Source organism: Marmota flaviventris, chromosome 6 (genome assembly GCF_047511675.1).
Source record: "Marmota flaviventris isolate mMarFla1 chromosome 6, mMarFla1.hap1, whole genome shotgun sequence".
Classification (NCBI taxonomy): Eukaryota; Metazoa; Chordata; class Mammalia; order Rodentia; family Sciuridae; genus Marmota; species Marmota flaviventris.
Genome location: NC_092503.1, coordinates 13862639 through 13878498, shown reverse-complemented (window position 1 = coordinate 13878498; position 15860 = coordinate 13862639). Strand labels below are relative to the sequence as shown.

The 15860-nt window shown below is 37.6% G+C and overlaps 1 protein-coding gene across 10 annotated transcripts in view; it reads right to left on the bottom strand.

Annotated features, from left to right (window-relative positions):
• Nucleotides 1–15860, bottom strand: part of Syne1 (spectrin repeat containing nuclear envelope protein 1) — a 436344-nt gene that overhangs the window by 268794 nt on the left and 151690 nt on the right. For all 10 annotated transcript variants that reach the window (XM_071612898.1, XM_071612903.1, XM_071612905.1 and 7 more), the window contains 8 exons: nucleotides 13355–13528; nucleotides 10739–10897; nucleotides 9964–10128; nucleotides 7711–7845; nucleotides 5631–5789; nucleotides 5216–5424; nucleotides 4545–4653; nucleotides 2832–2996 (listed from right to left, as the gene is read on the bottom strand). In XM_071612898.1, coding sequence (XP_071468999.1) covers nucleotides 2832–2996; nucleotides 4545–4653; nucleotides 5216–5424; nucleotides 5631–5789; nucleotides 7711–7845; nucleotides 9964–10128; nucleotides 10739–10897; nucleotides 13355–13528 — 1275 coding nt within the window. The remainder of the gene's footprint in view (nucleotides 1–2831; nucleotides 2997–4544; nucleotides 4654–5215; nucleotides 5425–5630; nucleotides 5790–7710; nucleotides 7846–9963; nucleotides 10129–10738; nucleotides 10898–13354; nucleotides 13529–15860) is intronic.

Here is a 15860-nt window from a genome sequence, read left to right as displayed (position 1 = left end):
CTTCACCAATCAAGCCAATTAACCTATCTACCAACTCATACATTTAGTTTTCTGTGTGTGAAAGAACATTTTGGGTTTATCCTCTTAGAAAATTTCAAGGGCATAACATAACATGATTAACTATGGTGATCATATGGCACTGGATCTCCAGAATTTATTCATCTTATAATTTAAAGTGCATACCCTTTGATCAAAATAATCCAATTAAATTCCATGAATTTTTACATATTTTAAGAGTATACATACTGTCAGAATAACTAAAAATATATTCATAGATTCCTAATTTTATTCTTTCACATATTTTGAAGCTTATTTAATTATTATTAAACCACATAGCCACTTGTAGAAACTGCAAGTTTCAGTTGATTTGGTGCTTTCTGCCATATTAAAAACCTAATTTAAATACAAAAAAAGGAAGAAAAAAAAACAATTTCTTTGTATTTAGCAGTCAAAGCAGGATACTAAAACAATCCATTAAACATATCATGTGCCGGTTCTCTCTAATTATAATCTCATGACTAATACCTATTTGTAACATTGCTTTACATAGAGTTCATCCTATTTATTAAATGAGAAAACAATTGTTGAGAAGAAAAAGAATTGAAGAGTATTTGTTAAAAATGTACCTCCAATATTTCTAAATAAAACATAAATATAATTCCTAATTTTGTTGTTGGTTAGCTAATTCCCTTCCTCGCCATTTTCCTGAGTTTTAACTTTCCTCTTCTGTCTGATGTCTGCTTTCCCTAGATTGACCTAGAGCTTCTGTTTTCTCCATCTTCACATAGATCACTGGTTTCAGAGTTGATGGTCATCTGTCTTCCATGGAAGCCTTCCAGTTCGTCTTTCTCTTCTCCTCTTTATTTTTCTTTGACCCTCTCTGGTCTGAGTTTGTCCAAGGTCACTTGGAGGATGCTCTTCTCTAAACAAGCCGCAATGAGAACCTGGGAGAGCCACAAACTCCAGATCTCAGCGTAGATCATCAGCTCTGTTGAGAGCAGTGACTCTTCATGTCACCCTACGAATCCACCCACAGCCTTTCCTTCTTACACAGACAATTGCAAATGTTCCTGTTCAGCATTAATTTAAACATTAAGTGGTTTGTTATCAAAGGAAGGACCTGGTTGTGCCCAGTCCATTTTCTTATTTAAGTCTACTTAATCAGAATGTGTTTTTCTCCATTCTTCTTTTGTTTCCACTAAGTGATTAAGTAGAAAAAAGATTGCTAAGAAAAATTATGCAGAAGCTTAAGCTAGATGAGTGTGCAAAGAATTAACATCTGTGCAAGCAGACGTTAGAGGTGGCCTGTCACTAAGTCCCACGGACTTCACTAAGAGAACACTTGGGGAAAAAGCAAATTGCTTCATGAAATCTGACAAAAAACAATTAATAATTTTAAAGGTCGCCACATGTTTTGTGGGGGAGGAGCACATGATGTCACTGAAAGTCACTGTTAGATCTTGGCTCCAAGATCACCTTCAATATTCTAACTTTCTAAACTGTTGTTCCTTTTGCTGTCTTCACTAAAGAAAGAGCAGGAGGGCAAGGGTCAAATTTTCACCTAGAGTATGGTAGTGGTAACTAACTAAACTTGTCCATTGCTATGGAAGATGGGTCATCAAAGCTTTGAATCAAAGCGTTGAAATAGCTTACGTTCAATAATGCTATTTTCAATTTGTTCAAGATTCTTAAGAAAACTGTAATTTATATATATTTATAATTTTATAATTATATCAAATTTGTAATTTGATACAATTTATATATCAAAATCTTCACATCAAACTAAAGTCATAAGCAATCCTAAGTATTTGGGGCTTGTGTAAATTCCCCATTATAGTCTCCAGCAGAACTATCCACATGGATTAAAATTTATGAAGTTAGTGCCAATTATTAAGGAAATCTGTAGAGAATTCCAGATCTTCAGAATAAGAGAGTTTGTGGACATTTTGTAGTCATCCAACAGATAATTTTCTATGCAAGTTTATACTTAAATAATGTAAAAGAAATACTGGTAAACACCTGTTCTACTTTACTGCCTTACATTATCTTCCCACTCAAAAAACATTGGACTATACAACAACCGTGGGTGGAAGAGACCCAACTACAAATTAAGTAGGTGGGTTTATATATATACAGACATTGGAATGCCTATTGTTAAGCTTAAAATGAGCTGACTTTGGCTAACAGAGAATTTTCCTGACCTGCTGACTAAACATTGGATATTTTATTATTACCAGCTACTGGTCATCAAACATTTACTCTGTCCAGGCTCTACACTGAATGCTCTGCAGACATTATTGCATTTAATCCCTGTGGCTCCCTTTTGGGGTATTTTTAATAGTGTTTTACAAGTAAGAAAGTTGGGGCCAAGAGACATCAAATAACAAACTCAAGGTTATATAGGAAGCAGGACATCAGACAGAAGCTGTGGCCATGGATTTGTCTGACCCTTAAGCCTTTTTTCTAATCTTTATGATATAATTTAAAGTGACTATAAAATAACTGTAATTTATATACAGTTTATTTCAGCCCTGAGCAGAAATAAACTGCCTTAGTAAGAGAAAAAAAATGTAGGCTGATAAACATTAACCTTTCCATTAATCTGAACTAATATATCCAATAATGGCATTGACCATAATTTAAATATCCCCAATTTTCCTCCAAATCTTCTCATAAAAAATCTTCTCATAAATAAATGTGATCACTATTTAAATTAGTTTATAACTGTTTTAACTAGTTCACTTATATAATTACTTGCTAAGCTATTATCAAGACCCCTCCAGGTATCTTACCCCCAGAACTCTGTTTAGAGTGTGGATAAAGTGACATACCTCTGACAGCAAAGCCACGAGAGCCTTGAAAGAGCTAGACAGTTTTGCCAGCTCATCTCCTTGCTTTTGTGCTTCAGTCTCAGAAGAAACTTCAATCAAAATTTTCAGCCTGGATTTCAGCCAGCTGAGTGTCTCCCCTTTTTTGGCAACATCATTCCTGATCTCCTGGAATGAAAGAACACTTTTGGTGAGCAAAGTGCAATGGTGATTCTCAATTGTCAGCAGGAAAGGACTCCACCCAAGTCTTGTAGGGTGGATATAAGAGAGCCAGACAGTCACTCCCTGATGGAGCACCTGCTTATTGTGCTTTGAGCACAAATTTTTAACCAAAGTCCACAGAAGAAACATTCTTCGATGTCAATAACTGCTGGGTAAAATAAGTTCTGACTATACCCCCCAAAATCATCTTCATAATTAGATTGGGTAGATACAAGTATTTCCTAAGCATTCTAAAGATGCTCCTAAAACTACCATAGAAGAAAACAAGACAGCCAAATAAGGCACTATAATATATATACTTTGTTACTTTACTTTCTGTGATCTGGAAGGAACATGGCAGAAAAGAAAAAGCATGATATTCCTAACATATTTAATTAGCTGTTTTCTTTTATCAAAGAGTTTAGTTACTTAATATTGTTATAGATGCTCTAAAGATTTAACTTCATTAACTTATACTTTTTCTCTCATTTTTTTTAGCTTTTAGAAGTTAACACACCAAATATTAAGAGGTATACAAAGGATCACAGCTCTAATCAAAGCAGGGAGCATTTATCAGCCAAGACAATGCTGGAAAGACTCTGGGGCTTTGCACTTGCAGGGTTGGTGACCAGCAGCATGGTGACTGGGCAGTCTGTCCCTCCTACACCACAATCTTTGGTGTAGTGCAAGGGCAGGGGTCTCCAACACGCTGTCCCAGGGTTTTCCCAGGGCAAATGCATACCAGTCAGGAAATGGTTAATTCCAATCCCTGCATTCTAAGATGTAGTTTTTTGTGTATGTCATAACAGCAACCAGAAAAATATAGATATCTTCTATATGCACACCATGACATTATTGAGCAGCTCTAGTTTTGATGCAACTACATAATTTAATAAGAAAGAAAATAGAACTCAAAGGTTCATTCTCTTCTTAATGGAAATTACATGACATTCAAGGATTAAAAATGCTTAAAAGGAAGAGTTTTCACAATAGCAAGTAGAAGAGTCAAGCTAAGAGAATGGATGCCGTTTGCAAAAAGCTGTCTTGAGGCCTGAAGCTCTGTCACCCTGGCTGGGTTTAGCAGGCTGTACCTCTGCCCAAGGCTGAAATAAACTGTCCAGCCTGAATATGATAAAGAAAGGAAACTTGGAGAGCTTGCCCATTTCCGTGATTTTGCATGGCTGAAGATGGACTGCATAAAAGCACACAGCCTTCTTATTTTCTGTGTCAGTTCTTAAATCTGTGCTGTTACACATGCATGCATGCAGTGTTCTGCTCAGCAGTCCCCATTAGCTAAAGATGCACTGGAGACCCTGCTGAGCATGATCTCAAAGCTTCTGTTGATTCAATAGAAAACCCACAGTTCTCCATAGTAATATGGGAAGACTTATCTTTAAGATAATTTTCAGAAAAACCAATATTTTTTTTCCTAGAAAGAAAGAAAGACAACATTGTCTAATATTTTGTATTTATTACTGGAAATCATCCTGTGGCAGACAGTGGATCAGAACTTACATCGGAGGCATGTTTAACCTCGCTGTAGTTGGTAGTCTCAATGGCCTTATCCTTGAAGGCCTTCAACTGCGTCTCCTTTGCAGCTATCCAAGATGACAACTCAGAAAATCTGAAACAATGCAAGCATTTTCTAATTAAGGGAGAAAATTCTCAGGATGATTAGATTTTAGATTAGATTTCTATTTTGAATTTACCCTTGGAAATATAACAATCAAATGGATTAACTAATCAATGAACAAATTCTCTGGAAACTTTTACATGACACTCAGAGTAGAGGTGTCCATCTCCAAGCTCAGAAACATGAAGGGGCCTCAGCAGAGGACAAAGATGTGTCTCAGGGCCTGAGCCCTTGGAGGAAGGAAGGTGCCATCTAAGGTCTGGTGCCTCCAAGAGGCTGGAGGCCACCTGTGAGGGAGGAAAGGACTGACCAAATCGGCCTCAGAGACAGAACATCCGGCCCATGTGTCATAAAGCACTTCACCCTATTTCTAACTAACCCATTCTTTTTACCAATTGAAGCATTTTTATACAAGAACACGGGCCAGATAACGCAATTTGATTTTCTTTATTGTGTGAAATAAAACATTCGTCATCTCTTGTTCTATAATGGTCTCTCAAGTAACAGAATCAAGATAGATTAGGTCCTTCTCTGGAGACAACCCCAAGGCTACCTGCTGGCGTAGTCCTTCCACTTGTCTGGGTCATCCACAAGCTTCGCATAGGTGCAGTCAATGGCAGCTCTGAGCTCTTTCAGGGCCGTGTGACAGGTTACAGGTGTTTCCCTTACTGGGTCCCGGACTGGGAGTTTCCCACACAATTCTTCAATGAGTTGTAACCTTTTCTCACAGAGATGATGAGGACCTTTGTCACTGAAGAAAATCTAATAAGCAATAAATGTTTTTAGAATCCACATGAGAGTCATATAATACCTTAAAATTTCACAAAAAGACTAAAGGGAGAGTCCTGTAGACCACCAGTTGTAAGGTAATTACACATTTTTTTTTCATACTCAAAGCAAAATCTGAGCCCCTCCTTTAAGTAACAAGGCGCCTCCCCAGGATTACACATTCAGGGCAGGAGACCTACCCTGTGCTCCTTAATGATATTTTCACTGCCTTCCTGGGGCACCAGCTTGGTCTCTCTCTCCAGCTCAGCCATGCATTCTTCTACAGAGGCTAAGAATCTCTTCTTCTCCACAGCAATCTTCAAATGCAGCAAATGATAAGGGGCCTCTCCTTGAAGATCCTGGATTCCATAGGAAAATCCAAGAAAACACACTCATGCTCCCGATTGTGTACATTTTCAGTTGAAGTGGCAAGAAGACTTAAAATATTTACTTCGTATATTGTACTTTTCTAATTTGTGGGGCTGCAGCGATTCCTTTCAAGCCTGCTGTGGGTCATGTGTCTCCACAGTGATCTTTTGGTTTAATTTTTACATTAGTGCTGCACAGAATGAGTGTCCCTATTTTTCAGATTAGACTATTGAGGCTCCAGGGTAACTGAAAAAGCTAAGGGAAAACTTGAGGAAATTTTATTAATATCCATCCCCCTCCCACACCAAAAAAACTGAAACAAACAAGGATTAAAAAGCCCAAAAGAGCTGACCACCTGCCCGTCCTCCTCTGATTAGACCATGCATTGAAAAAATAAGCAAGCAAGTGTGCAACACATAACCATCTAATGTTCTCTTCTCTTGATATAAACATAGGCTTCCTTATTACTTTTAGTTCTGTAACTTATTAATTTTAGCCAACTTGAATCCTCTAGCACTTAAAAGGATTAGTTTGGGAAAGAATACTAATTGATGAGAAAAATGAGCTTGGACTATGGAAAAACAAGGACACTTCAATTAAAGTGTCGATCCATAATACATTTAAGGTATGCTGAACTTCAAAGGCACTTAGAGACCTTGGATTTCTTTGAGAATCTCTTGTTTAAATGAGTCACTTTAATTTTCAAATCTAGAAAGCAAAAGTGGTATATGTCTTTCCACTGTGCTTTTCATATGCACAAAAGATGATGTTTTAGCCCATGTTACTGAGACTTAAAAAATCTAGAAAGTAACCTAACCAGATGGAGAGCTGTCAATCTGGCAATCCCCAAGGCTCCTTCACATAATGCCATGAACTGTCACCTTGTGCAGCATGCACTCTCCTGTAGCTGGGGCAGACTTCTTGCCCTCTGTTTGGGGAGGAAAGCCCTCAGCCTCTGCAAGTTGATGTACCCATTTCCAAAGGGCTCTGTGTGCCAGGCCCACCCTTGCTTCCCACAGTTCCTCCACAGCATGTGACACTTGGATCACACTGGGCTCCAAGGGATCCTGATGCCTCCCACTTGCACTCCACCTTCCTCTCCACCCCAACATCTCTGTGTTTTCTTTGAAGTCCTAGCTCAAAATTGTCACTCTATTCACTCTTCCCCATTCTCCAAGTGGGTCCACCTCTATCTTTCAAAGCTTCCATAAATATAACATTTATACATTTTGAGCTTATTATATACTACACTTTTATCTTTTGTGACTAATTATCTCCCAAACTGAAATCTAATAAGCTTTTTTTGTGGGAAAAGGAATATGTTTTGTTCATTTCTGAATTTTTACCCAATAGATACTTTTATTTATATTTTTACAATATAGCTATTTATATTAGATGATAAAATCCTTGAGGACACTATACACACACACATAGGCATACATATGTAATTTAATATTTAATAATTTATATTGTCAATGTAGCAATAGTGTATTATAGTAGTAATATATTATTATTAATACAATAATTTATATAAGTAATACACATACAGTGATTTTATTACACACACACACACACATACACACACATATAGTGATTTCACCAGTAGACCTATCATGATTTATTCAACTGAGATGTGTTTATTAAATGTCAGTTGAATAAATTAAATGCCCTCATCACACAAGCTGGAAAAAAAAAAGAGTACTTAAAACATATGATAAAATTTATGCTACTGTGAAATAGGCATATCGAAATTCTACCATAGTTTATTATGTGTTACTCAAGTTCGGTTTTTTTACAAGTACCAAGGTGGCTTTCCGTGAGTTTCTTGATTTCCCGCCCTGCATCTCTGCACCCTCACACTCTCTCCCTTCCCTCCTGAAGCTGTCCCAGCGTCCCCAGGTCCTGACTCACCTTCCATTGTTTATGGAGCTTTCTCACAGCCTCCTGCAGCCCCTGTTGCTCCTGCTCAGGGAGGATGTCCGTGAGCTCATCGCAGGCTTTCAGGAAAGCATTGAGGACTCTCTGATCCAGCTGACTGAAAAACTCCTGGCAGGGAAGAGCCAAAGTGGTCAAGATGCTGGGCAGAGAGACAGCATCTGAGCCAGCTGCTGCCCTCTTCAAAAATTTGGAACATTCCCTACTTTTTTTTTATTTTCCAGGAATAAACTATAAGCATCTATCATTAGAAGTCAAAAGTTTTCATATTTGAAATTTGACCATTATGTTTTACACTTTAGTAAAAACAAAATCATTGCAGCCTTCAAATTCAGTGGAATATTCTAAGAAGCCAGTGGAAAAATTCTGAAACCTTGATTCCATAGTGATAAGCTTTTCTTCCTCTTTGGTAAAGTCAGAAGGGCAGGAAAAAAGCCAGCACTAAGTCTCTTAACCCCTCATTTCTTGACCACAGTGCATTCTGGGCCCTGGTGATTCATTATGAGCCATCCCACATTTCCCCACGTGCACACTTGAACACACACACTATGGATGGGACTGTGTCCTCAAATTCCTGTGTTGAAGCCCTAACCCCAAATATGATGGCATTGGAGATGGGGCCTTTGCAGGGTACTGAATTTTAGATGAGGTCATGGGGGCAGAAACTTCATAGTAGGACCAATATTTTCATTGAAGAGGACAGCAGAGAGCTTGCCAGTGTGTTCCCACAAGGACATGGAATAGGCAGCCAGAAAGAGGACCCTCGTCAGAACTCTACCATTCCAGCACCCTGATTTCACACTTCCAGTCTCTACAACTCTGAGAAATAAATCTGTCATGTAAATCACACAGTCTATGGTATTTTGTCACGACAGTCTGAGTAGACCAATAGTGTGTACAGACATGTGACCAGGTCTCACAGTCTCAGGAGTGTGACTGCAGGGACCTTTTGAACAGTCATTCTGAACAGAGGTGCCACCTAATACAGGTATATAAACTGAATAAGATGCTTTGTGCTTTATGGTGACAGACCTTGACCCTGAGTTCAGAAAGCTGCATCCCAAACACATTGGGTCATCATTTCAGAGTGTGGCTTAAATACATATCCACTGAAATTTCAGGAAAAAGATTCAAAATACATGTTCTGAAAATGTCACTCATATCCACATGACATTTCATGTATTACTAATGTTCCCAATACAAATATGATTTAAAGAAGTAGGATAAACATGAAGATGGCCTCACAAGACTGGGACAAATTTTGTTATGAGCTACTGGCCTTCAAGTCATCTCTAACATGAATTAGCCTCTCACCTCAAATTATCTATTTTATAAAAAAACGGAGTTACAGAAGAATTTCTGAGCTAAATAATGAATTTGTAATTTCGAGAGGCCGAATTATCCTGACTCTTTAATATTCCAGGGGTTTAAGAATGGTCTCAGAAATGCGTGGTTATGATTTGGATGTGAGGTGTCCCCCACATTGTGTGAGACAACACAGGGACATTTTGAACAGTCAGAAGATAAATGATTGGGTTGTGAGAGTCTGAACCTAATTAGTGAATTGATCCCCTGGTAGGGATTAACTGAGTGGTAACTGAGTGGTATAAAGTGGTAGGTGTGGTTGAAGGAGGTGGGCATTGAGGGGGTGGCTTTGGGATATATATTTGTATCTGGCAAGTGAAGACACCTCTCTCTCTCTCTCTGTGTGTGTGTGTGTGTGTGTCCTGATCACTAGATGAGCTGCTTCGCTCTGCCACACTCTTCCACTGTGATGGTCTGCTTCACCTAGAGCCCTGAGGAATGGAGCCTGAGATCTACGGATTGAGACCTCCGAAACCGTGAACCCCTAAATAAATTTTTCCTCCTCTAAAATTTTTCTGGTTAGATCTTTTAGTCACAGCAGTAAAAAAGGTGACTAAAACACAGGCGAATCAATTGCTCTCGAAGTCCTTCTTGCCCCACATTTCTCAGGAAAGCATTGAGGACTCTCTGATCCAGTTGACTGAAAAACATTTCTCTGGTCTCATATCTAAAATGCTCCCAAACTTCCCAACTCCCCACCCCTCTCCCTCCCACCTTCCCAACTCCCCACCCCTCCCCCTCCCACCTTCCCAACTCCCCACCCCTCCCCCTCTGCATTAGGTGGCACACTGGCTCTTTGGATATTCTCATCCAAGAGCAGGTGTCCATGCACTGGGGCCAATGCACCACGGAGGGCAGACTCACAGTGTGTTTCGGCAGCAGCTCTTCGGGATCCCCCTTCTCCTCAAGGCCCTCCTGTGCGACCCGCAGCACTTTCTCCAACTCTGCCCGAGACTCCTCGAATTTCTTCATCAAGCGACTGTTGGTTTCCGCATGCTTCTTCCAGTCCCCCGTTTTCTTTACCATATTCTTGATGTAAAAGATATAATCATCCCTTGGTATCCTTGGGGGATTGTTTCCAGGACCCCCAAAGATACCAAACCCACAGATGCTCAATTCTTTTACATAAAGTGGTGGAGTACTTACCCAGACACATTCTCCTGTATTTGAGAAATCATTTCTCAGTTACTCAAAATATCTACTATAATGTAAATGCCATGTAAATACTTACTATATTGCATTGTTGAGGAAATAATGACAAGAAAAAGAAGGCTGTACATGTTCAGTATAAATGCAACTTTTCACCCAATTATTACCACCTCCTGGTAAATCTGCAGATGTGGAATCTACAGCTAGAGAGAACTGACTCTAATCATAATAGGATGCTGCTTTCTCACTGCTGAAAGCATCATTTGGTCCGGTAGTATTATGTACTTTTTTTCTTCAAAAAACACTTGGGAGGAAGATACTTTATTATAAGAATAATTAACTCTTTTTAATTAATATTAGGGAAAGAAGAGGTAAAAGGTTTGCCTTCTAAATACTGGAAGGTGAGGGATTTTGGCAAGAAGTGGAAATTACTTGTCCTTGTTCTGTATTTTTGTGGGCTCATGACTGTAGGGCAAGGAGAGCAGATTACCTGAAAAGCAACATGAACATCAGCAATCTGTCTTTGTAGCTTCGTCTGATCAAAATGCTTTAACACATTGCTCAAGGTCACAAATTTTTGAATGGTTTGACTGCCTTTCTCAACAAGCCCCAAGGTTTTCTTACAGGTTTCTTGACAAGCTAGCAGCTCCTACAAGGAAGGGAAACCCACAATAATATTATATCCAGGAGAGACTGAAAAATAAAGGAAGAAAAGGAAAATGAAAAGGGGGGAAGGATGGAGGGAGGAACGATTACAAATAACAAGAACAGCTTTAAATAGCTCTGAGGCTTTTGATCAGCAATAAGTAAAACCAAAAGTACAGAGGAACACTTTTTTCCAAAAGAGCTCAATTTTAAGCAATCACTGAAGTCAGTGCTTTTTATACAAGGCATTTAAATGTCACAAAGAGTTTTTTGAGATTTTTATATTTCATGCACATTTTATTAACATTAAGAAAATGACAAAGCATCAAAATTGTTATTCATCCAACTGGTGTATCGAGAGAACAATCATAAACACAATCTACATAATCAGGTTTTAATAAGATTAAATTAATTTAGCATCAATGAAAATCACTTTCTTGAAATAATCAGATGTAGCAGTTTATATATTATTTGTATACACTAAATTTATAACATTTGAATTTCTAAGGTTCACATGCTTTCAGCCTTATTAATGAAATAGCAAACTCTAGATCCTAATTTTTTAAAAAGGCAGCTGACCATTAGGACTGGGGAAGACTTGCAACTGTCACACACTGCAGTGGTGACCAACAGCCTTTGCCCTCTGACTACCAGCCTGACACTGTAGCAATTTTGACAGTATAGAGTTGAAATAACCCATCCCAACAAGGTACTCATTTTTGCCTTGAATTGAAACAACATGAACTTAAAAACCCTTAACTACTTTGAAAAAATATATTTCAAACTGCTCATGTGGATGCCATTTTTGTTCATCTATATTCACATATTAAGAGCTAGCAACTGTTAATATTTTTGTTTTGTTTTGTTTTGGCAAGGACATATTTTTTTCCTTTTGAACACTTTGTAGGTTTAAGGGATAGCTAACATAAGTTAAAAATATGTCATGAGTATTATTAATATTTATAATTAATAATAAACATTAATTATGCAAAAATTGTTTGATGGCAATTTACAGCAATATGTAGGAAATGGCACTATGTCCCCCAGTGAAAGAATCCTTACCATATGAGGAGGTGTCACTAAAATGAGGTTTGGTGATATGATGATTATGGCTTCAATACTAATGGCAATAATAATGCTACTAATAACAGAATACATTTTATTAGGTATCATCACTTTTGTTTAAGGACCAGGACCGTTAGTTAAATAAGGCTTCATAATTTTTTGGCATCAGACCTAAGATCTAAGTATCTGGGTGACTTGTTTCAGATACTCTGCTTTTTCTAAGAAGTGAATTTGTCTCCTTCCAGGAATCCATTTCAATTAGTTCAGTGGCAACCTTTCCTACATTAGTTTTATCTTCATCTGAGATGGGCTCATTTATAATAAAGCAACTAAGCCAGTCAATTAACTGAAACACTAAGAAGGCTATGCATACAGACCTGTTCACTAAACATGAGACAAAATATCAAGGATTACACCAAAAACGTTTTCAGAGTTTGTGGTTGTATAAACAGATTGATTCCCAAGGTCAAAGAAAAGATACCACAAAATATAAGATTGTAGACACTTAATAGAAATGGAATAAATTATTTATATTGTATATGTGTTTGTGTGTGTGTGTGTGTGTATAATGTATATATAACTCCAAAGACTCAAGAGATAGAGAAACATATACTTTTTTTAAATGAAATTCTCCATTTTGTCAGTGAGGTAGCAGGTAGTGACCAAAGATGATATGCAGGAAGGAGCACTAAATTACCCTCTGCCCATCAAAAAATGTCTATATAAAGATGAAAAAAAAATTAAATATATATTTTCTACCCTTTAGAAAGTACAAGGGAGAATTTATTTACACTAAACTTTTTGTGAACTTTGTCAAACATGATCCCTAGATTCACTGGTAGAAAGATAATACTAGAAAATTAAACACAAAGCAGAGAGGATAACAGAAGGTCTTTCTATCGTGGGTGCTGGTTTTGTTCCAAGAGGCAACAGTAGATTTGCTTCTACTTCAGAGATATACTCCTTGTTTCAGAGAGACAGTGTGAACTTTCATTGTCAAGCTTGGAGTTCAGAAGGCACAGCAGAGGCGGCGTGTGAGGAGCAAATGCGCATAAATGTCTGCTGAGTATAGCCAAGTTCAAAGAAGTCAGAGGCAGGCATTCCAACACACTGGTCTTTGTAATTTTGCTCAACTCAGGAAACTTCTTAATTCAGATGATTAGAGCCCCACTCTGAGCCCCACCTGCTCTAAGCCCCTAAAAATGGGTCAAACCCCTCCACCAGCTGGGTTTTCATCTTTACACAAAATATGCATTATTGTTTTGAGTTATTAGTACTGTATTATTTTCAAAAAAATGTTTTCATTCTAATTGCACTTCTTTTACTGTAAGCAGCACTGCAATTTTATTATATGTACTTTAAAATAATTATGTTTCCCCAAAAGGAATTTTCTTACCTGATGTTTTTGTTTAAAAAGAGCACTAGATTGTGCCTCACGCTCAAGAACTGTTATAATGTCATTGATTTTTCCGAGTAAGTCATAGAAAGATGTTATCTGCTTTTCTAATTCCTCCAATGGAACCACCAGCTGCTGAGACTCATACAGAAGTGGGGAGTAGCACTCTTTGACCTTTAAAAATACAAAAACAAAAATCCCATGAAAGGTCATTAAGTCCAACACCGGCAGGGCACTATGCATAGCTTTCAGGAACATTTTATTTAACGACATAGTCATTTGGTGTTTGTGAATTTCTAAAGCCATTTCTTATTGATATTTCCTCTGTGTTGTTAAATTTTGGTGTCAGAAATCCATACTGCTGTACTACTAAGAAAAATAAATGACAATGGGGTTTTCTCATGAAAATTCATCCGAGTCCTCCATCTGGATAGCACTTTTCCATCTAAACAGTGGTTGTCAGGGAAGCAGATGGCATCAGATTCCCTTCATAAACCATGCAACTCATTTTCACTTTGAAATATGACCCAAGATAGTCACAAATTATGACATCACTTCGTGACCTGTGTCTTCCAGCTTTAATTTCAGGAACTCTCCTACTTGAACCCTGAGTTCTGACAAACTTATGCACCTGCTAACTCACGCTTCCCTGATACCCCTGCGCTTTCCTACATCCCACTAATTTAACCACGGATATTCCCAGGCCAAGGGATATCTCTCCAGGCGAAACTGGCCCAGCCTTCTTCTGTCACTTGTCTCTAAAATAATTGTTGCTAGTCTGTGCATCTGCAATACATTCATGACGAAGCCATAAGCTCCTGAAGTTCAAGAGCTCCATAGACTGTCTGCCTGCCTACCTTGATGCTGGACTCCAGGATCTGCAAATTTCCAGGAACTGCTCAACCCTTTTTATTTACCTATAGTTGCCTCCAACTATCATCATCATTATTATAATAATTATGATTCCAAGCAACTATTAATGCTTTCAGACAGGTATGGAAAAGAAATTAATCAGCATTTATTAGTAGAATGTTTTTTTTTTGTTTTTCATAAAATACAAAGATGAGAAGCTAAGTAAAATCAATAATATTCTAAAAATAATCCCTGAAGTAGATGAAAACATTTTGTTATAATCTTAAATACATAATAGCATAAGCTAAAATATTTTCATGTTTTAGAATATACTGCCTGAAGGATCAAAAGAAAGAAACTCTCTCTGCATCAAGACTGCTAAAACTTGCTTGAACTAAATAAACTACAAGAATCAATGAATGTGCACAAAAAGCAGTGAGCTTTATTGATTTTTCCTGGTGCAACAGAAAACCCATCAAGATGCTGCATCTGAACCAGCAATAGGAAAATGTAAAGGCTTAAATGTATCTAAAGGTACAATTTGCTCTCTCAAGTCTTGCCCTAGACCACACCTGGCTCAGGCTAATAAGTGCAAGCCCAGGAGTCAAATAACCAACTCGAAAGTGTTGACTTTGATTGATTTTTTTTGTTTTGTTTTCAAACTAGGGATCAAACCCAGGGCCTCATGCATGTCAGGCAAATGCTCTATGCTCTATCGATGAGCTACACCCCCAGCCTGAAAATGCAACTTGGAATTGCACCTACCCTTTGGCAAATTTTGCTGTCAGCCAGTACTATTTTTATCTATTACCATTAAATTATAAAAATTCGAACTTGAATGTTGAAATAAAATGAATTGAAAATCAACTTTCTAACATACATTAGACTGAACAAGTTCTTCTTTTTTCATGACCAATGTGTTCCTATTTTCATCCTCTGTCTTTCTTCCTCTTTTCAGTAATTCTCCACTACTGATTTCACTTAGGTTATTCTCTTTTTTTCCACTTTCCCTCTTCTACTTAATAGATATGTCTACTTTCTTTTCCTTTATTTTCTAATTCCTTATAATGTTCCTATTCATTTTAAAATCACTCCTTTCTCTACCTTTAAATCACCCAATCTAAGTAGATTTTACAAACAATGTTATCCTCCTAAAACTAAAATTTAGATAGATTAAAGACCCCAATGAAACTTCCTAAGCTTTTAAGGAAAATCCCCCAATTAAGTAGAAAAGGCTTATGGCTACTCTTTATAGCTATCTAGTACCTGCACAGAAGTGGCAGAAATGGAAATATGTTAAACCTACGGTGAGCTCTGTGAATGAGGGGGAAGGAATTTTATTGATTTGTGGTTATGTTAGCAGGAAAGAGCATAAGTAAGCTTAGAATGGGGGTACAGCAAATAAATCTCAATAAATTCTCATTAAAATATATGCTCTCCTCCTTTCCTCTTTTTCCTCCTCCTCTTCTTTCTGTTTTACCACATGTGACTCTTCTCCAAAAATATCTTTCTAATAAAGAATAGCTATTGCACTTGAAAGTTAACAATAGCTGATTACCAAGAGGTAATACTTGGTATCAGCATCATAGTTTTATTTTAAAAATTCACACCCAAGTTACTAAATCAGAAATCCCAATAAGAAACAAAAGCAGGG